The sequence below is a fragment of the Drosophila yakuba genome, chromosome 3R, assembly GCF_016746365.2.
Source record: "Drosophila yakuba strain Tai18E2 chromosome 3R, Prin_Dyak_Tai18E2_2.1, whole genome shotgun sequence".
Taxonomy (NCBI): Eukaryota; Metazoa; Arthropoda; class Insecta; order Diptera; family Drosophilidae; genus Drosophila; species Drosophila yakuba.
The window spans coordinates 15,513,418-15,537,844 of NC_052530.2; the positions used below are offsets into that span (position 1 = coordinate 15,513,418).

The 24,427-nt window shown below is 40.4% G+C and overlaps 3 protein-coding genes across 3 annotated transcripts; 1 reads left to right on the forward strand and 2 right to left on the reverse strand.

Annotated features, from left to right (window-relative positions):
* Window positions 1-10,417: 10,417 nt before the first annotated feature.
* On the reverse strand, window positions 10,418-10,917 carry LOC6536976 (glycine-rich RNA-binding protein GRP2A). The gene has a single exon (XM_002097509.4). It carries the CDS (start codon window positions 10,872-10,874, stop codon window positions 10,521-10,523), a length of 354 nt encoding a protein of 117 aa, XP_002097545.1. The 5' UTR covers window positions 10,875-10,917; the 3' UTR covers window positions 10,418-10,520.
* Window positions 10,918-13,525: 2,608 nt separating this feature from the next.
* On the reverse strand, window positions 13,526-14,093 carry LOC6536977 (glycine-rich cell wall structural protein). The gene has a single exon (XM_002097510.4). The coding sequence runs from the start codon at window positions 14,028-14,030 to the stop codon at window positions 13,644-13,646; it is 387 nt and encodes a 128-aa protein (XP_002097546.1). The 5' UTR covers window positions 14,031-14,093; the 3' UTR covers window positions 13,526-13,643.
* Window positions 14,094-17,654: 3,561 nt separating this feature from the next.
* LOC6536978 (shematrin-like protein 2) lies at window positions 17,655-18,614 on the forward strand. Its single transcript, XM_002097511.4, has one exon. The coding sequence runs from the start codon at window positions 17,739-17,741 to the stop codon at window positions 18,189-18,191; it is 453 nt and encodes a 150-aa protein (XP_002097547.1). The 5' UTR covers window positions 17,655-17,738; the 3' UTR covers window positions 18,192-18,614.
* Window positions 18,615-24,427: the final 5,813 nt, after the last annotated feature.

A 24,427-nucleotide genomic window follows, 5' to 3' on the forward strand; every position in this document is an offset into this window, starting at 1 on the left:
TGGTTACAATGCGTTTCGGGGAATGGGGAAAACTACGGTTAAGGACTAGGGACTCGAGGGCCCCAACCCGCAAAACAACCTATACAATTTGTTGGTTCGAAATTGATTTGGCTTAATTCGTGCACATTTTAAATTTTCCAAACGGTCTCTCACCCTTGCAAGCGAAAATTGTGTTCATGCGAAAAATGCTGAATTTAACACTTTTCGACTACAAAATACCTTATTTTCGACTTTGTTGATTCCCTAATGGCTTTGTTAGTGGAGGCAAAGTTTTTAATTTAATTTGTATGCCTTTCCCAACTCCTTAATCATAGTGGTTAAAAGTTAAGAAACCCATTCGCCCATTCCCTTAATGGGGTGTAATAGCATTGCAATCAGATTAGGCTAATAGAATTAGTAAAATTGAATGTTTTAGTTATATAAAACTAGCTGCACTTTTTAATGGCTTATACAATTTTCGTACTTTTGTTTTCAAACTTTTTAGGCATGGAAATTTTTTTTGAATAAGGAATATTTTAGTATTTATCTTAGGATTAACAAATCGGTAGGCTAGTTTCTTTTACCAAAAAATTGTTTATGTTATTACTTATATTAAAGATTCATCACATTCCCTTTTCTTGTTTAAACTTTAAGGGAATTTTGTTTTAATAGTTTTGTCGCCAAATTATATACAGTTTGAAATAATTGGGATTTGAATTGAAGTTGTCCTGTTTCTCAAATTCAGAGGAATACAATTTACCCGATCCTTGCGTATAACAATATAACCTCAGATACATAATGCACTAATAGAGAGGTGCCCAAATACTTACATTAAATTTTAAGTCGTGATGGGGCTGAGAAAAATAATGGAAAATGATGGCGACAGTGTTGCCGACTGTTTCCCAAAAATCAATCAGATCTGAAATTATGTTATTTAATTTTAAGTTACACAAGTTAAATGTTAAATCCTAAATATATATTGTACATTTTTACAAAATATCGAAATGTATTTTAAAAAAGGATGAATGTCTGCTACTTTCTATTTTCAAATCGTGATTTCGTAATTTGATTATTAATGAGTCCGGTTTGACGGGAAAAAAGCTGACTTGTCAACAATGGCGGCCGGGTTCCCTGGTGTGCATTTGGGTCTAAAGCGGCATTTAAAATATTTACACAGCTGCCGCAAAACTATGTGCACACTCACACACACTTGTACGCACAAATACTAACATGCATAATACATTTTGCTCATTATAACGGCAAACATCGCATTTGGGGGGTTTTCCGAGGTTATGGCGGCGTTGAAAGCACATAGTTTGAGGCAGATGAAAAAAAATGAAAACCTCAAACCCCAACAACCATACACAAATATTCAGAGTTTAGTTTGTTATTTGTATTAATGATGGTGAAGAAGCGAAAAAGCGCAAAACTAATACGAAACTTCGTTAATATGAAACGACAAAACTACTTAAAAACTTTTGCATGCCATAAGTCGATCCTGCGGAGGCAGAAAACCCAAAAAAGCGAAACTAAATCCCAATCCCAAGCCCAAAACCCTGAAGACTCAAGCTCTAGACTGAGGTAAACCCGCGCAAATAGTAGCAGTAGTAGTAACAGCACGAAAAGCAGCAGGAAAATGTGAAATAGCAGCCGCAACGAAAACTAAAGTAAATACCTAACAACAAGCAAATCCCTTGATGAGTTATTAAATCATTTTAAGCCACTTACAACTAAAAACAAATTGAAATATCACGCAATACCTTTGAGAGTTGAGCGCGAGACCCACGCGACTACCCAACCACTCAAAGCACCCAACCACCCAACCACCCAAACCACCCGCTGCGTTCAGTTGGTGGTGCTAATGTTGCTGTTTTTGCTTGTAGCAGGCCAAACGTAACAACTTAATAACGTACTAAGCCTCAAACACAAATATGAATACCAGGACCAGGACGAAGCCTGGTCGCATTTTTCGGCTGCTCACCTCAACTACCACTTACAAAAAGGGGCGCACACACATACACGCACAGAGAGAAAAATATTGCAAACATAATAATTTATCTTATTAGAAAAAATGTTGTTTTTTAACTGTCCGCAATAAATGCTTATTAAAAAATCAAAAGTACCAAGTAGAAATGTTAATATACCTTTTTTCCAAATGCATCTATACATAGGTGAAATGGTTGAAGATGAGATAAGTAAGCTACGGATTAATTTTTCAAAGAGCCTACAGTTTCCATATTCTTGAAAAACGAATTCATCCTTATATACAACAATTAAAGCAATTTTTCGCACCGTGCATACGCACCACATACCGAACTGAAAGTGTTTCTGGTTGCCTGCGTAGATGCGCCGGTTTCTGATTCTCATTCAGCTCTTTTTCTGCCCCCGAACCGCCCCAAAAACGCTAATAACTTTTAAGCTGAGCCCAACTTTTTTCTGCCAACATCCGCCCAGTCACCTCAACGCACCACCACACCTCCCCTCCACACATTTCCTGCCCCTCTTGAGCGGTTCTATCGTGCCTGACGATGCGACTTCTGCTTTTAGCCCCCTGTGAGTTTAGCTGCTTAGTACAGTGGTCTAAATTATGGCCTATTAAATTATAATAAACTTGAGTTCGTTTAAAAGCCGCAATAAAATAAATATCTTGACACTTTATTTTTAAGGGAACTTTTCAGCCGGCTGGTTACAAATAATGCACTATTTGCCGCTGGGAAACGTCAGCAATATGAGAATATTTAATATTTTTGGGATAACTGTCAAAAGATTCTTGGGACTCTTAACTGAATTTAACTTTAAAAACCAAAGTGCATCTGTGATGACTGTGTGGAATGCATCAGTTGCCTTTCCAGATGTGGTACAGGGTATATGACTTAAAGTGGCTAAAACCACGGTGCGTTGATGCTAGTTTTAGCCAGAGTCGCTGCCTATTCACGGCAATGCGGCTTGTTGAAAACTTGCTCAATAGTTGGGTGCGACGTGCACCCACACACCCACTCACTCGCACTGAAACGCACATACTTGTATTTGCCAAGCGGAGCCTACTTACATGTGTATATGTACTACACACTCACCTACTGTGCGGCGGAAAACTCGACTCATAGCCCGAAAGTCAGACGCATTGCCAAAAGCGGCTGAGGAAAAGCGACGTGTTTGCAGCGCAAGCAAAACTTTCCATTTAACTTTTTTTCTGCGGTGGGAGGCGGTGAAGATGGAGACTTTGCCGAAGATCCCGCACCCCATGGAACTACCAGCATTAATATTGTTTTGTGTGCGAAAAATCAGCCAAAATTACGACACTTGAGTGTGTTAAAAGTTGCGCGCGCTGCTCGCTTCTCACTGTTAGTAGCTCCATCTCTTTCGCATCGTATCATGCCACATCCTTTTCGCTCCCGCAAATCGAAAAGTAAAGGAAAAGTAAGGATGGCCAAAAAGAAAAAGTGAAAAGTAGCAGGAAAAGTTTGCCAACGGAGTCGCAGCAAGAGCACGCAAAACAGCAAAAGACAGCAGAAAACTTGGCCAAAACCGGCTGGCGACGGTGTCGAAAGGAGCGCAGCCAGCCTTGTCTATCACAGATAGCGTCCTGACAAGGCTGCTGGAAGGACACTGGAGGATTCACTGAAGGAAATTATACAACAAAAGTCAGATATCGGAAAACTAAAAAGAAACGGAAGGTTTTGGTGCCCCAATTTGGTTGCAATCAATGAGTTCTGAATATTTCTCTCATATCAGTAATACCAATGGTAATAGTCATAAATAAATAATTTTTAGTTTATAGCAATGGGATTTTCGGCTACCGGTTTTAGTTTTCCTGCTCAACTTGCACTCCGAGTTTTATTTTATTAACGTTTATTAGTGTTCCTCAAATTACCATTTAACTTCACACAAACGAAAAATGTATGTTTTTTATACAAATAAATTAAAATATAACATTTTATAACGCTTTTTTAAGGAACAAACTGATTTTGTTAACTAAATGAAGAGATATGAGATACTTTAGTGCTGCAAAACTACTTATCTTTGAATACCATAGTTTTTTGCAGTGTAAGTAAAGCAGAATCCGGAGCTGTAGCATAAGCAGCTGGAAGTAGGTTCGCTAAACTGGGAAGGAACGGGCTGGGAGCAGCAGACATCTTTGATGGCTCGCCCTGAGCTCGGTGGCTGTTAGTTTGCTTTCCCTACTTTTGCCAGTTTACACGCACCGCTGGGATTTCACAATGGCAAAGAGGCGAAAAAGTTACCATGATCCATTAACGTTAATTGTTTGGCGGCGGTGGTGGCGTCGATGGCGAGGCGAAGCGAAGTCGGCACAGTGAGACAACTTGCTTGGGATTTGCTCGACACGGCAGCAACTACAAACTTAACAATGGAGGAGCTGTGGCTGCAGAAGCCACTACTACCAAACAGACAAGGCTCGGCGAGGTGTGTATTACAATGACAGGGCAGGAAAGTTTTTGGGCTCATTCCGTCCCAACCTCCTGCTGCCACGATCCCCCAATGAAAAAGCCAAGCGAAGTCAAGGAAACAGACAAACGTGAAGACACGGAGACCCGGAGTTGACTAAATTCAATTAGAGGTGGCCCAAATTGGCATGCGCACACCTGTCATTCGACTTGATAATGATGCATCTGGTGCGGCCAACAAAAACTACGCCAATCCTTTGGCAACTTTGTCCCTTGTCAGCGGCAGGTTAAGCCCATTTAAAAAGCTAAATTTAATCAATGTTGCACTCATACGGGTTAAAAACTGTGGGTAAAGTGTTGGAAAAATTAAAATTCTTAGAATCAGAGAGTGTAAAAAACGAATTTACTTTCCATTTGACCAAAGTTAGATAGAAACAGTTCTGTATACTGGAATTGGGATTTAATATACACGGAAAATTATGTACTGCGAGACTTGAAAATCGGATAAGGAGAGTTCTTCTAATTTTTAAGTAATTGAAATCCCTTTTCTCCCCTGAGAACAAAAAAAAACCCACACACTGCCAAACTAAATCAATTAAAGTTATTCAAGCAAAATAAAACTCCAAGCAAACTCGCTAAGAAACTGGGAAACAAGACATGCAGAAACATTAAAAAAAAAGTATGAGAAAAAACTGAGGGGAGAACCGGGCGGCTTTTCACACTTGTTAATCACATTTTCGCGTCTTAAGCAAATAGCTGGCAAACTCTGGTGCCCCCGACTCGTTGTAATTAAGCGGCTTAGGCGTTTGAAAGCCTCTGCGGCACAAAGGCGCTGCCTGCTTTTAGGCTTTCGGGCGCCACAAAACCAAGGTCGCTGCGAGTCTTCCGAGGGCAGTTTATCGAATTAAAAAAAGTGAATGAGCAGGGAGACAAGGAACCAAGGAGGCAAGGAGCCAAGAGGGCAGGACCACGGGGCCGAGGGCGCAGTCCAGCTCACACTTCATTGTTCCCAACTTGATGCGGAGGGGAACAATAAAACTGAAGTGGCTGCAGGGATGCCTGACCCACAGGCTCTCCGGTGGGGAGTGTCCTTTCAACACTGATGAAAAAGGAAGACTTTTTATTTGAACAACACATACATACAGTACGCATACCCTAGGTCCAAAGCAATTACGCAACTTTTTATATTGAGTACACAACTGCAAAATCAAATTTGTAAGGGTCTTTTGCAATACTGTGAGCCAAGTTACTAACCTTTACTAGTTGTTTTTACCATATTTATTAAGGTTTTTATATTTATGTTAATTTGTTAAGATCTAAGGCTTATAAACATTTTAAGCACACAGTCGGACAATTTATCATTTCGAATATATATAAGACAATAATGTATTTCGCAAATCAATTTTAGTCACCACGCATGTTTTTGTTAAAATGAAATCATAACTAATTCTATAATACCTTCTCCTGAAATAATAACGCAGCTGGTCAAGGAGCGGCATCACTTGTACTATAATTATATTCGCTATTTCTACTAATCCCTGTGACGTATTCTTAAAACTCTAAAACTTCGTAAGCGGTTTCGTAGGACTTCATATTTTTGCCAAGTGTTTGTATACATAGTGGGCGCAAAATCAGCCATGTGCGGCTGGTGGTGGTGGTAGTGGCTGGACGCGGGCAAAGTTGGCATAATTATTTCATTAACACTTAACAAGTGGCCAAGCCGAGTCTGTCGGGATCCGGAATTGAGGTCCGGGTTCGGGACCGGGCGGGGTTTTCTGTGAGGGACTACGGGATGCTGTCCGCCGGCGGAGCGCAAAAACTTTCGCATTACGCATTTGTGTGCAATTTTCAAATTAACAATTGTTAATTTTGCTATTGTTGGCAGCCTCGCTTTTCTTTTATACTTTCCTTCTTTCCATCATGCGGGCGGGTAAGAAAACAAAACGTAAAATGAACACAACAAGTTTAACAAAAAGTACAAAATTTTACAAATATATAAATTTGACCGCTTGCCTTTTAGAAATACATTTTTTTTTTGCCTTGTGCACTGTCCTGTCGTCGGTTTCTTCGTTAATTTTGTATTTTTTTTGCTCCTACCAACTTTTTATTGCGTGTTTAGCATAATTTTTTAATAATTACATTTTTGTGTGCTTGACCAAAAATAAAAAAGTAATGATGAGAATGTGGAGAGGGGGGATTTTCGAAATAAGTAAGAAACCAAGGAATAATAAGCAACAAGCTGAGGAAAAAGGAAACGAAACGCGCTCGTTTCGTTGACTGTGGGCAAAAGTTTAGCAAAGTTTATTTGCATTACTGACAAACTGTTTAATTAGGGATTTTTTCTTAGATTTTTCAACAGCGAAACTTTGCGGCAGGATGTGCCAACATGCCCATCTGTGCACGAGTATTTGTGCTTATGTTTGTGTTTGCGTTCGCAAGTGTGTCTGTGTGTGTGTGTTTTCCATAGCCACAAATACAATTAAACATGGTAGGCGGGAGTGCACACAACGCAACCAAAATAAAATCATCCTTAATCTGGCCAAAGTGTGTTGAGGTTGTGGAATGGTTTCAGAGTGCTTTTTCCCCCATGATGGCTAATGTATCTGATATTTTTGTCGGTCCGCGCGAATTAAAGTTTATTAAAACACGCTTTCATTTAATGGGGATTTTCGCTAAAAAGTTCATTTATGTGTCGCATTATATGAATTTTGTAACATTTAATCCAATACGAACTAATTTGATCATCCTGGTAATGATTTAAGGGAAAGCTGATTAAATAGTTTATTATTTTTCCACAAAGCAACGATTATGCATGCCCAAAATAAGTGGAATTTATACAAATACCGCATTCCAAAGTCATTATAATTGTCTTATGGCTTCAGCTCGAATACTCATACAGCAAACGCAATAAAATGTAATCTAGTTGCTGGTTAAAATACTTGAATGACGCAGCAGACGAATCAATAGGTAACCGTCTAAAATGTACTGAAAAATAAATACACCTCAAATAATGGCAATATTTGTATTTGTTCAAGCGTAAACATATCAAAAGTAAGCGATGGAAATTGGGCAAACCGAAGAAATAATACGCTGACGCAATTCATTCAAACTCAGGATAAACTAAAAAGCGTTTAAATGCAATACTTTTAAAATTGTAAGGCCATCGAAGGTGGACATTAAATTGAATTAACATAATTAATTAATTAATAATTAAATGATAAATGAAATGTTATTTAATAAAACTATATTGAAATAGCCTATATTTATTTTGATACAAAACAATATATATTAGATAATAGAAAAGTAGAACCCCAGGAACTGTCCATAAAATTGATCTATCCAAGTTCTTAATTGGTGTCTACTGCCCTATTCTATTCCCATTGTTATTTCACACTGGTCGAAGTAGTCGAAGCATCTGTGGGAATGTCAGCATGAGGGAGTAACAGCAAAGGGGAGCCAAAACCGCAGACGAACGGACGGCCAGTTAGCCGGAAGGGCAGAAGGACGGACGGACAGATAGCCGGAAGGACAGACGGGCGGACAGGCATCCCCATTCTGATAGCAACTGTCAGTCACTCAAGCAGTCCGTTAACCAGGTTCGCATCATTGTAATTGTTAATTACTGCGATATTTATTCTCGTATTTTATTTTGTTTTTTTTTTACGCTGCAGATTCCCCTCCATTTAATACGCACGCACGCACAGGGCAATTTGGACAGCTGCTGTTGCCAGCGGCTCGTGCATATTTATGCTTATGGCCACATCTTCTGGCCAGGCCACGAAACGAAGGAGCGCTGATTTGGCCGCCACACGCAGCTAACAAGCGATGACCACCCATTCCACCCACAGACACGTCAACACCAAACAGCGTCGTCATGCCATTTGGCAGTGGGTGGAAAGCGGTTGCTCAAGGAGGGGATGCACTGGAAAAATGAATTATCGTTTCAAGCTGTGAGTGCTGCTCAAGAGCGCATCGGAAACGGAAGGTTCTAAAAGGACGCCAATAATTAAGTTTACTCGCTTTTCTTAAAAGTGCCCTGTACCAGTGCTTACAAATTATCAATTTTATATACATGATTTAGTTGGAAATTTGGTAAAACTGCTTAATAAAATACTACAAATATATTTTATTGTACATTTATATTTAATTTAATTCATTTTAATGGTACGCTTATCAAATATGCGTATTTATTTTATTAATATTACGGATTTCACTAGGCTAGCTTAAACAATTTTCTTTTAGTGAAATAAAACTTTAATAATTGGTCTAGACATTGAATTTAGCAATACTCGCACACCATATTGCCTGCCGCATTATGTCAGATTGGCCGCCTGATAATAATTACGATTTTTCATAGTGTGCAGTACCAGTACCAGCTCAGCCAGAATGAGCCACGTCAAGTGAGTTCACAATTTTTGCGTGCTACCATTTTTCTTCCGCCTCTGTCAGTCGCGGGTTTCGTCTGTGCACGGATTATCCTTGGCATGCAACGCCTTTATCCTGTTTTATTTGTGTTGTTCTGGGGGCTCTGGTTCCTTCTGTTTTTTTTTTCACTTTTTTTTATACTTTTTTTCATTTCACCCGCTGATTTCGCTACTTAATTTTTTTGCCCTTTTTTGTGGCTGTAACTGTAGCCGTCTGTCTCTAGGTCTGGTCGTCCGTCTATCTACCCTCTGTGTATCGTCTCGTTTCCATTTCTGGCTGGTCTGATTGGGCGTATTTTGTTATTTTCATGTTCAGCTGCTCTTCTACTGCGGCTCCTGTCTGTCAGTCAAGCCAAAAAGGAGCCAGAAGAAGTCCTGGCCGTGGTCCTGGTCCTGGCTTTGGTCCCTGGATGGCACCCGCTCGTTTGTTCATTCGCTTTTTTCCCACGTAATTAAAACTTGAAACGCATATGAATTAGAAAATACAAAAAAAAAAAGAAGAAAATTAAGGATAAAGAAAGTAGAGAACGGAATAAAATACGAGTACGCGACCCGGAATGGAGCCATTTGATGGTACAGAATGACATCCTGTTTCCCGCAGCCTGACATCGTTAACATCGCTGATTAAGTTTTCTTGTCCTGTGCTCAGTCTGCATGTCACTCAACGTGATTTGAAATGAAATTTTTATAATTTCAGCTTCGCCCTTGGGCAAGTACACCCCCTTCCTCCTTCATCAACCCTTCTTGGCCACTGTGCTTATATATTTTAATGTTTAACTTTATTAGTTCGACATTGACTGCCACTGAGCAGAATAGCTGTCTAGCGACCGTAGAAACGTCCACCGGAACCGTAGTTTGCTCCAAATCTGCGATCATGGAAATAGAGCCCGTAAGGTGGAACAAAGAAGGGATTTCCATATGAAGCCCCATAATAGGGACTACCAATTGCACCAACAGGCCTTCCTCCATAAAATCCAGAATGAATTCCAAAAGCTCCAATCTGACGTCGTATCCGTTCTATAGGTTCATCTGAACTTTTTACTTCATCGGGCTGGGAATAACGTTCATCCTTTCCATCCTGCGACTTATTGTTTTCAGCCACTGCAACGCCAACAAACAGGACTCCGAAAATTATAGCAACCAAGCACCGAAGTGTACTCATCTTAATTCCACTTAATATAATACATTTAAATGCAAACAGCTCTATTTATGGGAATTATCTAGCTTAAGCTGAGTAAATAAGTACTTGTTTTGGCAATTAAAGAAGCTTCTTCTTTTGATTTATTTAATAGCTCTGTCAGGTTGCAACTTATTATTAGAAATCTAGATTGCCTTTTTAAAAAGAGTTATTAATTTGCATTATATAAGCCTGGCCAAAAATAAAGTGCCTCTGAATTTCTTCACATAATATCTTCAAAATGAATTCATTTATGATTTGCTAAATGAGCTTATGTAGAACTTAGTAAATGTAAATTTCTAGAGATTAGAGATTTATTGATATATTTTTATTACTATATTTTCCAGCAGCTTCCGCTTAACACTCATAATATTTAATACAGATGAGCAGTTGCCTTGGATGTTAAAAAAGTGTGCTACCCACATAAAAACTGGTTTTGCAGTTGGTAGGATAATTAGAGCAGCAGCTCTTGTTGATTTATTAGCAGCTAATCTTGGTCTGATCGTATCACATATATGCACATTAAAGTAATAACACCTAGCCGTAGAAGGGGCCACCGAAGAAGGGCGGTGGCGGTGGGAATCCACCGAACCTACCGAATCCGCCGCCACCGAAACCGGGTCTCCGGAATCCACCGCCGCCGCAGCAGAATCCACCGCCTCTCCTTCCGCCAAATCCGCCGCGTCCTCTGCCGAATCCTCCACGGCCGAATCCGAATTGCCTGGCCAGGCGCACACCCGGCATCTCCTGCTGCTCCTCCGCCTGATTTACATCCTGTAGAGTCAGTTGCTGTACATCCCCATCCGCTTGGGGGGCCGTAGTGCCCGATTTGGCCAGCAGGACCAGTAGGCCGGCACTTAGCACTAATAGATTCAGGTGGTAAGTGCGCATCGTTCCGTTGTCTTGTCCAGCCAATGTTCTTACTATAGTCGAGCCGATCCCCCGCCTTGGCTCTTTATATAGCTTTCAACCTGACTGAGATGACTGTGGGGTTCTAAACGAGTTCTGTGTGCCGACGACCTCAAGCAATTAAATTTCCTGCGCATAATCAAATGGCGAAGAAAACCCCCGACTCCCAAGAGCCCCCAGCTGAAATGGTAAACAACTGGGTTGAAAAAATAAAGAAAATAAAAACATCATTTCTACGCATCTCAAGCAACCAGTTTTGGGTTTTACCCATTCATTTTCTCATCTCATTCGCTACCAATTATGTTCTAGAAAACTGAGAATAACAAACTTAATAAACCAATTTATAAATATCCGATTTCTGATTGCTCAATAAATACAAGCAAGAAAATCTTGTCAGTTTTAAAATATACACGCTGATCAAAAAAATTTAAACTAAAACGAACTAAAGTAGGAACCTTAATAAATAGGTTAAGTAAAGCAGTTTCTCTACTAGTATTACGTAATGATATATACCCTCCTTTTCCATGACTAACGAGTATATATAAATAATTGAAAATCATCATCAAATCATCACCTTATTACGTAAATTGATGGTATTTCTAGGAAGCAAAAGTAATATTCGTATCATGTGATATTCTCGTTGGTACTACGCTATTGTTTGAATTACGTAGAAATCGTACCAGCAAATTCAATAAGAACTAATCACAAATATTCCCCAGAGTTGGCAGAGTTATAGAAACCTGAATTAAAATGTGCCGTCATTTGGATGACGGGACCAGAAAAGGTAAGGCGTCTCCAATCCAATTGCCAACACAAACACAAGTTGCACATATGGGTAAATTCATTTGCCGACATCTAATGCTCATTAGGAGATTTCTTAAGTGCGGGCCACATGTGAGTTGTTTACAATTCAGAAATGCCGCCCCGAGCGACGTCCCCTTGTCGAAAACGATACGTATTTATAAGCCATAAATAACGTGTAAACGAAAAGCCGCCGCAAACAACAAGTATACGCCCGATGGGCCAACAAATCGGGCTCAGCATCTCTCTTGTGGCGACACCAGCAATAACAACATAAGCAACAGCAGCGGTAGTAACAACATCGCGGCCAAATTATAAGGCTATAAAAGGCAATAAAAAACTTTGCGATATCAAATTACAACGCCCTCATAAAGTTATAAAAGTTTCAAGCGTATCCAAACGCACAGCACGTTTCACGTCACGCCCCTTCTCACGTTTCTCCATCTTTTTCTGGGATCTCGATTTTCCCTTCTGGTCCAGGCCTAATATTTTCAATAACAAATCAATCAGCTGCGGCTGCTGCCGCGACGGTCAACAAGGATAATCAGTTCGAACGGCTTTTCCAGCCCACGCGTTTTTCCGCATTTTCTCACCGCTTGCTGCCAGCTGCTTGGGCGTTGCCCTCGGGTGGGCGGCCCATCGAAAAAGTGGGCGGTTGTGTATCCGAAGGTGCCGTAGATTTATTGAGACACGATTTCGATAAGAACAGCTCCGCCAAAATGGCCAAAAAGCAGAGGGACCAGTAGTAAACAAGAAATTATCGAACCTGCAATACTCTAGGGACATTTTTAAAAAGCTTAAGTTGTGCGGAAAATAAAATATATATATATATTTATAAATTTTTAAATATTTAACCATTTACCTAACATGATGGCAATGAAGTAAAAATTAAATATCTCAGTTCTTGCCACTGTTTAAAAAGACTATTAAGTTGTGTAACTAGCAATTTATCCAGTTACATTCTGAACTGTATTAAAGCTTTATTTCGTTTATTTGCACTAAAATTCTTAATCTTAAGCTGTTAAATTCCTTAAACCCCAACTATGCAAAGTCATTAAAGCGCTGAGAAAAAAGAAAAAGTCCACTTTTAACAAAGTTCCCAAAGTATACCGTGAAAGTGTAGACTAACAAAGCCTTTTACAAGACTGCGTTCTAGTAACAAGAAATTTTTCACGAGCCAGAAAAAATGAAAAGAGGGTGATGGGGAAACGAGAAAAAACGAAAACTTTTATCAATGTTGGCGTATGACCCTTGTATGAGTGGGTGGTCCTTTGGATTGGGTGGGTGGCTGTACTTTGCGCAGAGGTCAAGGGATAACAAAAGGCGTAAATTTAAAGCCAAGTTAATTTTTTAACAATAAAAGGGGCGCTTGTCAAAGGAGAAATTTTACAGCAAGCGTTTAATCTTAAACGACTTTTGCCATCCAACGCGATTGGCAAGTTAGATAGCAAACGCCAGTGGCAGCAGCCGAAGCAAAGTTTCAATGGACTGCTTTGTTATAAGTAGGAGAAAGCAAACAAACCGTGAATGAACGAATTAAAGCTGATTTACAGGCCAGAAAAAAATGATCAAATTTATCTTCACTTTTATACGTATACTTTGCACTCATACTCCAAATGGAAGTGCTAGATTAAAGACTAGCAGATTAAAACCTCCTACAAAGTATGAGAACTGTAACATATTCCTAAGCAGCATCCTAATTTAGTTTTACTTGATTAAATGCATCATCTTTCTTTTATATCTACATCAACTTTTTTTTAGTGCATTCACAAACAACATTTAAGTCTGAAGATCTATGCGAATCACTGAAAGCCATGCAAATGACAAGGAAATTAAGTGAATTAAAGAAGAGGGCAAATGTATTTGGAACTTAATTAGAGCGTGCTTGATTGCACTTTGATTACAAAGTCTATTTCTAGCGGGTTATGCTAAGTCAGTCACAGATGATTGTTAGCCTCGGAAGCCTCCGAAGCCGCCTCCCGGACCTCCGAAGCCGCCTCCTGGTCCTCCGAAACCGCCTCCTGGACGTCCTCCAAAACCACCGCCTCCGAAGCCGCCTCCTGGACCTCCTCCAAAGCCGCCTCCTGGACCTCCTCCAAAGCCGCCTCCTGGACCTCCAAAACCACCGCCTCCGAAGCCGCCTCCTGGACCTCCTCCGAAGCCGCCTCCTGGACCTCCTCCGAAGCCGCCGAACTGACGAACTTGCCGTGCTGCCGCCGGAGCCTGGACACCAGCATCCACATCCAGAAGTTGCGCCGCCACAGGATCATATGTGGCTGCTGAGGAGCCGGCGACCAGGAGGATGGTCGCCAGGGCGAGGCAAACAAATGTGCGCATATTCGAGAAAACTCCTGCTACTAATCACCGGCAAAGTTTCGATGGATTCTACGAAGCTTCTGCTCTGCGGCCGGTCAATTTATATGATTCGCAACCTATCGACTGGCGATGGAAGCGAATAAAAGTAGAAGTGGTTCGACTGGGCGCGGAACATCAAAGTTGCGAGTGTTACGCCAGAACTGAAGTGAATACAACGAGCAGAGCGATTCGTATTAACTGTCTGGCTAAGCGCTATGAGCAACAACAATAAAGATGCCTTATAATAACAAGCAAAACCTATTAGGCAACAGAAACAGAGGCAAACTTTTTGGCAAACACCCCATGCAGATGAGATGATGGGGAAGTCTGAAGTGGATAGCCGGTTCAGGATGGGCTTTCTCCAGACGGCTATTCAAATGCGCAAAACATTCAAGTTTCTTGGCTCGGCTCGGCTCGCAAAACAAAACAGATCGATAGACAAGTGGCCAAGTGTTCATGAGAAGCACCATCTCAAGTGGGCCTCTCCATTCATCTTTCATTTATCGGATTTCGTAAAGCTTTTCATCGCGGGTAGGTTCGGGGATTTTGTTTTGTTTGTTTGACTTAATTAAAATCTAAGGGTAAACAGCCGACGCAACTGGTTGTTATTTAAATGTCATCAATATTGTCGATTTCATTTTGACCAACGCACTGACTCATTGCGGCTATTAGCATACTCAGTGGTTAGCACATTTTAAGATCTGGTTTGGTCATTGTTAATCTCGTTTTGACACTTCATATACAAGTATGTATTTATAAAACAATAGGAACTACGCTATACTTACTAGTACAGATTGTTGTTGATCTTTAAAACACATTTTATAAATACACGTTATATTACATAACCGAAAATGACGAAAAATATTGGATGGTTTAAAGCTAACGAAGGCATCAACTTAGTAATCTGACCAATTATATAATAAGTGTAATCCCAGGTAATCCACCAATTTGTCTCACTTTCTGAAGAAATAAAAGCTGGATTCTGGTACAAGTGAGGAACAGAAAACTTTTAATTCAATTATGCACTCAAAGTGTCTGTTAAAATAAATCTGCTACGGCTGGAACTTGTATATTAAACTGATTTGCTGTCTGACCTGTCATCCGTCAATTGCCGACCATCAGTTCAGTTCAACGGGGATAAGGTGAAATGAAGAAAATGACAAGACTGCCTACGTTTTTCACAACATTATAGCCATCCTTCTGCGACGACGCAAAACTTTGTGTTGAACTTTTAAAGAAGTAACAAACAAAATGCAAGCAAGAAAATATTAAAAACTTTTAAGGGGGACTCGCATTAAAAAAGATTCACCTTAAACAGGTAAAAACATCTAGAACGGCACGTGATTTAATGTTTATTAGCTCTTTTCAGTTTGTTAACTTTTTCTATGTCAACCAATTATATTGTCATCAAAAACTATTCTGATATACCCAAACTAAAAACACGTATTTATACCGCTTAGACATATTTTCAAGATGTGTAATTATTTTACCACAAACATAAATAACTAGCTGTCGTAAACTAACATACAAGATTTTAATAACCATGAACCTGGTTTAACCAAATCATATAGAATTTCTCGGCCAAAGCCTGAACACCAATGTAACCTGAATGGCCAATGTAAATCAGTAATTCTACAAATCGTCTTCCGGTGAGTTGGTGGAAGATAGAATTTGGAGGGGTAAATGTTTGCCTGGCCTTTCCGAAAGTTTTCTGCTCCTTTTTCTACTTTTCTACTTTCACTACGGTCGGCAGTGGTTGAGTAAAAAGTGTATTTTTAATTTATGCCGTGACTCAGATTTCAGATTTCGTTTTTTTTATCTCGCATTGAGTTTTTCTCGTTGCAGTCAATCTCTCTTGGTGGAAATTTATGCGGAAGTTTATGCCATCCAGTGAATTTTCTAAGAGGAGTGGGTTGGCAAAATGTGCATCATTTTGACGTTGACATCGTTAATTGACCCAGTTTTCTGGACTGGCTAAAAGCGTTTAAATTTGAATAAGCAAATTTGGGCAGCGAAATGGAGCTGGCTATAGAGGATACTTCGCGTTTTGCATAAATGAGTTAAAATGCCGCAGCTATACACAGCGAAGGATTAGACAGCGGATTTAACCGAAAAACACATGCGCCGAAAACCGCAATAAACCAATTGAGAGCTATTCAAGCCGTCTATAGAGCCATCGAGCATTGTTAATGGCCGTCCCGCGCTCATAAAACAAACAGCGAAGCCAAACAGCAGCAAACAGGCCGCCAAACTGGCAAACTGGCAAACTCGCAAACTGGCCAAACTCGGCAAACAACAAGAGCAACAGCTAACAGCAATTCACACTTACGCACCCCGAAGTGGAAGGCGTCTGCCGAAGTCTGGGAATGGGTATGGGAATGGGAATGGTATGGAGTGGGTATGGGAATGAGTCAGGAAGTGGCAGCGGGAGCGGGAGTGGGCCTGGTCAATAGCATAACTAACCTTCAAATGAAATTAGCACATTTACACAGCTTACCTGACCGCAGAAGCAGTGCGGCGAACTTGGCTATTAAATCGCCAGAGTTTCAAGTCTAATTATGTGCAAGCATATGCAAGAACATTTGATAAGTTTTGAAATGTAATGGATAATTGCTGTAATGCGCATGCATAGCATATAAACAACATATATTTTACAACATCATTTTTGTTCACATTTTTTGCAATTTTTGATGATGTTACAAAAAATGCGAAAATTTAGCCAAAAATTATTTCACCAGAGTCGGTCAAAAAGTGATTTGGTTGGTTAGTATTGGTAATTAGGAGTACAAAAATGTAATTCTATTAACCTTCTGACCATTTTTAGCCAATAGCTCCAATACTTACCAATCGTAAATATTGAAATTTTGCTGAAAATCGATTTCCTTTTTTTTTTTTGCGTAAATAATTATCAGTATTTTGATCACAGCTTTCGAAATAGTGGTCCAAATATGGCATGCCATACTTCATTAAGTTCGTAATTAAATTTCCAATCGAACTGAATCTGATTTTTAACATAATTGCAAGGACATAGTTGCAAGGAATTGTTTGAAAAGCTGCTAGATATGTGCGGAAAATATAAAAGCATAACACACTTTTAAACAGCTTTATATGATAATATATATTATAAATCACTTTTGTACACATTTAATAAGCCTATTATTACCGACTAAGTAGTAAATGAATGCAAATGGGTTATACATTTTGAATTATATTTCCCCGATTGCTATAATCCGAAATGGCCAACACTGCTCAGAAGTTGGTGCGGTCGCAAAGTGAAATGTTTTGCTCTTTAAAGTGGCTGCCATTCGATTTCATGAGCGCCACTTAGCGTGCCACCAAAAAATTCCCGGTCGCAAGCATATGAATTGGCTTTTTGTTCCATTTGCCGTTGTGGCAATGGAGGCTGGGGCTGGGGCATCGTACTCGCATATTTTAATAGTTTGTTTTATGGCACTTACATTAGCATCTAATTTTTGCTAACAAGCGGCCGCAAAAAGGCAAGCAAACAAACAGACCAAGTCCAAGCAGGGCGAAACAAAAGTTTCCATTTTATGCCCAAAGTTCTAGGCTATAAAGACACCGGTCGCGAGTTGGCCAGGTCACAGTTAGCAAACGGAGGGCGCGAAGCAATCATAAAGCCACTGATAAAGTCAAGCGACCAGTAAAGCAGTTCAAGGAGCCATAAGGATAATGCGTAGCTGGTTTTTATTTGGATTATATGCGCTGCTAATCGCCGCAACAGTTGGCCAACCGCTGCAGCAAAATGAGTCCGGAAAAACCGACGAGGATAGCGAAAGGGGCGAGCGAGTGAGTCGCCAAATTCCCTATTTGGGTGGCTACGGAGGCTATGGAAGTGGCTACGGAGGATATGGAGGAGGCTATGGAGGATATGGAGGCTATGGAGGATACGGAGGCATTGGAGGAATCGGAGGATATGGGGGATACGGGGGCTATGGAAGCTACGCCGGCATACGCTCCTCACTTTATCCCTACGGCAATCTGTATGGTGCCAGCGGCTTGGGACTGGTGGGCGGATATTATGGTCGTCCTTATGGTTATGGCGGTGGCTATAATATTGGATATCCGGGCATTGGCGGCTTCGGTGCCACCGGCGGCGGCATCTTTGGTGTTAGTCCATTCTAACCATTCGCTTAAGTGGATATACGAAATAAAAACCCAAAACGAAAAACTAAAATCCTTGGCAAAACTAAACTCAAAGAAAAAAATTATACAAATTTGCAGAAGAGGTCTAGCTGCGGCTAAATAAGCTGGGATTACCTAGTGATCCCTTAGCTGGCTATCTGACTTGGTAATGTGACTGTGGTCGATTGGGGAAAATTGTAAAAATACGAAATTCGTATAACAAAATTTGCTTTACAGATTGGCCGATTTAAGAGATTGGTTCTATACATATTTTTAGAATACTTTGCAATAATTAAGAATACTACCTAAAAAGACAGATGAAAGATGTTGGCACAGAATTTATTATCATTTCGAAGGATTGAGCCAGATCCTCTAAAAATAAAACCTCTCCCACTTAAACGATATGAAAATCGCAGTAGTCAACGCAAATGTTTCACTTTGATGGCCCCAAGATATGGCTGTTTATTTGCACGAGTGTCCAGTCGCTTCTTTGAAGCAATTCAAAACGATTATCGCCTTCATTCATTAAAATCTAGCGTGGCTTACCATATTATTTACACAGCTCTGCGTTAACCAGAGCGTAATCATTTACCTTTAGAAGGGGGTAGATGGAGGAGCTTGAGCAAATAGAGAGATTTCACAGACAGGAAGAGCTCACTTCTTTTTAGATTTTAATTGCCGATAGTGAACGTAAGCACTATGCTGACATGCCACACCGCAGAAGCAACACACTCTACACTCACAGGCCAGTCGAGCGGAATGTCCGAGTGCCGTTTAATTAGTGTGTGACTTTTAAACGACTTGCGTTGCACATACGCCTCGTTGCACTCGCCTTCGCTCAGTGTAGGCAAACACATACACCCATGCACACGTGTAAGTTGGTCGGAGTTGGTTGCAACAGCGTACGCAAACAGAAAAACAAGCAACAGGACATCGAAGACACACACACACACATGCAGAAAAAGGAAGAAACTGGGGGGAAATGTCTGATGCCCTAACGAGCTACGTGAGCATGAATTATTATTTCAATTAACAGGAACGAAAAACGACAAGGACTGCAGTGGGCCAATAAAGTCATCACTATTTGCATGCACCGCATGTTGGGAATCCTTAATAATTCACAATGGCATGCCGTCAACTAATTGTGGTGTTTGGGCTTCTTAGTTGACTTTGTAATTGCAGTAATTGAGCATAAATTAATAATCATTTGCTCCTAATGCCTCCTTGAATTCCAAACATTAATGCGCTGCTAACGGCAATAAAATTTATGTTGGTTACGTATTTTATTTTTGTTTCAAAGTCCATTTTATTATGATAAATGCATCAATAATACTGGTATTGACACTGACATTGTACTATTGTATTTACACTTGTAGTATATTATTATTAATTTATTTATATTTATTCAAAAATAATAAACGTATATATTATTAACATTTTTTATTAGAAAATCGATGGTTCGTTTTTGCTTTTACTATTTCATTTTATTACCTTCTGATTTTTGATGTGACATTAAATATTTAAACTTGTGTTTACAATAAATAAATACCATCACCATTATAAATTAGCATGGGAATCCAACTGCTATTTCATTAAATCATCATTTTTAGTTTCGAGCTTAAAAATATTGAAGCATATTTAAAACCTAACCCAAGCAAGTTACTAGGCAAGTAGGACGATCTAGCTTATGTACCCCGCTTTTTAAAGGACTCATCGTTTGACAACTTGGCTTTCACCATCCGAATCCGTTGACAAATACAGAATGTGTCCGCTTGTCTTTCATCCTCTTCGGGGAAACTCTGATTGCGCTTCTACTTGGTGCCGATTATCTTTTAATGTCTCTTCAGGCACTAGCCAGGGTTTTTTTTAGAGCGGAGTAGGATTCTGGGAACACTGAAACCGCCATTCATTCAATCCTGGTGGTGCTGCTGTGGCTGCTTTATATGCGCTCGCCGCTCTTTTCAGTGGGCTTCGCTTTTGATTTGGCCAGCGCTTTTGCCAATTGCACTCGAAATTGCTGCAGCAGCGGCGCTGTGTTTAAAATGGCAATCAGATAACACCTTCCTTTTTAGCCATATTCCACTCTATACCTCTATTCAGAGCCAGATGGTGCGGTTGCCGTGCCTGCCGTTGCCTGCCTGCCTGAATTGAAAACTTATATATATTTGCTTTTTATGCGTAGTTCGGTCGTGGGAACGAGTATGCTAAACTAAACTAAACTGACTGACTGACTAGAGGCAGTGGGCCAGAATGGGTTGCCAGTTGGCATAAGCTTTATACATTTTTACGCTTTGTGGCCCCCGCAATGTGTGTGAGTATGGGTGTGTGTGTGTATTTGCATGTGTATCAGCTCAAAGTAGCGTGAAATAAAAAAAACGTCGACACTTGAGACCGAAGCCTTTGAGTGCTGCTAGTGTTTATATAAATTTATATATAAATGTACGCGTATTGGTGTGGCGCAGTCCTTCCGTGTTGAAGCGTAAAAAAAATGTAGATGAAAATAAAAATACAACAAGATGATGGCCGGCAAAAAGCACAGCTCTAGCCGCAGAATGAGAGCTAGTTCTGCGAAAAGGACTTGGTGCGGAAATTGAAATCTCTATGGCGAGTGCTCCAGCATCTGTCCATCAAAGTGGCAGTCTAAGAAAGGCGCACCAAGGCTCTCAAACGGATGACCACACAAAGCAAAGAATGCAGTGGGAAAAATGACACATTTCTAGATCTAGCTATAAAAACTACTCTGGGGTATAAATACCTAATATGGCTTAGTAAACTGTTTAGATTTTAAAGAAAACTATGATTTTTTCTGGCAAAATAATCTATTTCGGCAAGGAGAATAAAACCCAAGAACAGCGCATTATTTTTTCCGAGTGCCGAACCCAATTGAAAGGTATTAGGAACTTGAGTCGGGTGCAGGTGAGTCTGCGGTTGGGCCGCAACCGAAATACCTTTGCACCTTCGCACCCTTTCATCAGCAAAGTGGCCGGAGCAACAGTTGTGCCCATGTAGTTTTCAAAAGGAATAAGGACGCCGGCCTAAAGGGGGGATTTGGGTAGCGTCTCTTGGGCGGATGGACGAAGACCGCAAGCTCCTAGCCAAACAGTTTAAAGCGCATTAAACTTATCTGATGGCAAGGCGACCAAACGACCAACCTACACACCAGTGGCTATGTACACAGCTCGCAGCTCTCGCTGTGATAAGAGCCACTTGGCCTATCAATGCATTTTAAACGAGAGCCTCGTAAGCCAGACTAATGACAAATTAATATTAACAAAGCAATCTGCTGATGCTGCTGCTCTGTTGCCCCCGCAACAAAACCGAGAACAACAAATGCCAGGGGCCGGGTCTCTCTGATTTGCCTGGAATGTTACTTAATTGGAACTTAATGTCCCTCGAATTGTTTACAAACACTAGCGACCAGAGGGACGCAAATCGGTTTGGGGCAAATCGGTTGGTTTGCTCGCACGGAATGAACGAAGAGGAAGGAGCGGACAGGACAACGGACAACGGACAGGACATCGGTGGAGAAACGGTCTTTAGATAAAGCAAAGTGGCGACAGCTCTGAGCAACACTTCAAAATGAGATCCAAGCGGGGTGAAAGTGAAAGAAAAATGCGTTTTAAAGTGACACTTGATGTAGGTAATGTGACAGCCTTACAAGCAAAGGCAGAATAAGCGAAACAAAATGGCATAAAATCGTATATAACTATACAAAGAACGCCGCGCACAAAAAATGTATAATAGTGGACCCTATAATGCCCTGTGATTTATTACCTTATATTTTTTGCTAACGTGATTCTTGGTTTTCGAAAGGTTTTGAGTTAAAATACATTCAATACAAGTAAAACTTTATTGCACAATTTTTCAAAAAATAAGTTAAACATTTTCTGTCGTCTGAGCCAAAATAAAAATGCTGGGAATTCAGCATGTGATTCATGGAAGCCCCTTTTCCGTTACGCGTTTACAGACCGGGGCTTTAATTTGCTCACTCCATTGCGCCAGACACCAGGAGGCGAGTCCGCTGGCCGGCGGACATTATCTTAAGAGCAGCCACCACTTCCCCGGATCCCTTCGACAATAAGTCCTGCGTCGCGTCCAGCGTTGACAGCTGTTACAGCTGCAGAAATATGCAAATTGGAAGGCGTTTTAATAGATAAAGAGCACAGGCAGCGTGCCGCGGCGACGGCGAGAGTGCCACGCAGGACACTCGACGAAAAAGGACCGACCCGGCTGACAATGGGAAATAGCGTGGCGAAAATGTTGGAAAAAGCGCGGCTAAGTGGAAGGCAGCCATAATAATCGCTTTTGTTGCATATTGTGAAGTTAAATGCGAAAAGCTTATAATCTCATTTCACTAAAGGGAGCTGAGGCATTTTAGATTCATTTTGGGCTCCCATAGAGCCAATTCTTATTAGTTAATATTGCAAAATAGAGCAAATTAAATTAGATTTTGTAAATAATTTTAAGTGGATTACATATTACTTATTATCAAATTACTTCTGCCGGAGTCTAACAATGACTTTAATAGGGTTCAAAATTCTGATATCAAATATCTTGTGGCATACTTTTGCGTACCTAGATCGATTCTAAATTTAATTGCAATTGAATTATATATATTTCATTCAAGTGAAATATTCCTTACTGTGGCTTACTTACTTATAATAGGATATTGTTTTGAGTTTAAGTTTAAAAGATGGTTAATAATTGGTTAATTAATTACACATAAATGCAGATATTTCAACTGAATGTGCAGAATAGGAAAATACATTACATCAATGGCAAGTTGTAATATCTCTCTCTGGAAACAGTGATGTGATGAAAAAGCAGGTGGTCACCAAATACGCCCACTTCGCCACCTGGCGTCGTGCGTCGTGCAATGTGTCCTTTAACGCGGTTCCAACTTAAAATGCAAAATACAAACTCGAGGGTTCGACGGCTCCAAGGAGCGTTGTCATGCCCACCACGACGAATGTGCTCCGTTGTCCATCCGATTGGCAGGACCCAATCCTGTTGCGCGCCTTACGGTCGGCAGCTCTTTTTTGTAGCTGTTTGTTTTTTTATGGGGCGTCCTTTTTTTCGTGCCGTATTTTTCCATGCCCGGGACCTTAACACTAAATTGACTTTTAATGCAAAATAAACCAAAATAATGTATTGCGTAATTTTCTTTAAAGAATTTTTACATTAGCATTTCAAAAGAGATTTTTCTTTGTTGCTCTGCGAAGCGGTCCGCAGCTCCTTGGGTTTTCCCTCATCTCATTCGCAATTTTCCCCGCCCATCGTCGCATTTTCACGCCCTTGACTTCGCTATCCGTTCACCTTTTCGCTGTGTTGGCCATTTGCTAAGTGCGACATTAAATGTTGCGTGAGGATAATCCAATCTGCTTGACATGAATTTTAATTTGCATTGAGTAATTAGCCCAAGTTCATTTCGCTGGCCAGAGTCCTTCCAAATGCTAAATGGAATTTGTCTGAAGACAGTTTTAGCCGTTCCTCCATTCCATTCTCTATCTGTCTTTTGGCTTTGGCCATGGCTTTGGCTTTGCCTTTGCCTTTGGCTTTGGATTTGGCTTCCTTCGCTTCTCATACATTTGCTTGATTTCGTACAAATTAAACTAATTTGGTTTTCCCTACCTTTTCTGGTTGCCGAAGCTGCAGGACGTTTGGCACATTTGCTGATTACGCTCGTCCTGCTCGGTCTACATAGGAAACAATTTAGTTGATTAAGTTGGGGCATTTGATGCCCAAATTTGATGTACCAAATAAAATACTGCTACAGTGTACCACAAAAACCCTTTTTAATTTTGATGTAACAACATTATCAATTGAGCATAAAATATGTTTGTATTTAGATGTATACAGTTTTCTTGAATAATGTGCACATTTTTTCTGAGTGCTTTTTTCACTATATCTTTGAATCCATGGCTCGTCAGCAGGCAATTGAAACAAACAATAAAACGTGCGCTTTTCGTAATTTAAATCAGACAGAGAGATGGCTAAAAAAGGGACTTTTGCCGCATTTAAAGTTGGCACACAGAGCGAGATGGCGAGTTTGGGAGTGTGGGACAGAGAGGGCGAGAATCAAACGAGAGATTGAATTTCTGCTTGCCTGCACTTTAATTTGCCAGATGCTAACGCAAAATGCTAAAAACACACGTACGCCAGAAACGAATTGAAAATCACACGGAAATACATGGTGAAAAAGCGGGGGTAAATGGGTGGGAAATGTACGCAATCAA

Coding starts and splice junctions, on each gene's coding strand:
- LOC6536976 (XM_002097509.4), bottom strand. CDS start 10,874: ATGCGCACTTACCACCTGAATCTATTAGTGCTAAGTGCCGGCCTACTG.
- LOC6536977 (XM_002097510.4), bottom strand. CDS start 14,030: ATGCGCACATTTGTTTGCCTCGCCCTGGCGACCATCCTCCTGGTCGCC.
- LOC6536978 (XM_002097511.4), top strand. CDS start 17,739: ATGCGTAGCTGGTTTTTATTTGGATTATATGCGCTGCTAATCGCCGCA.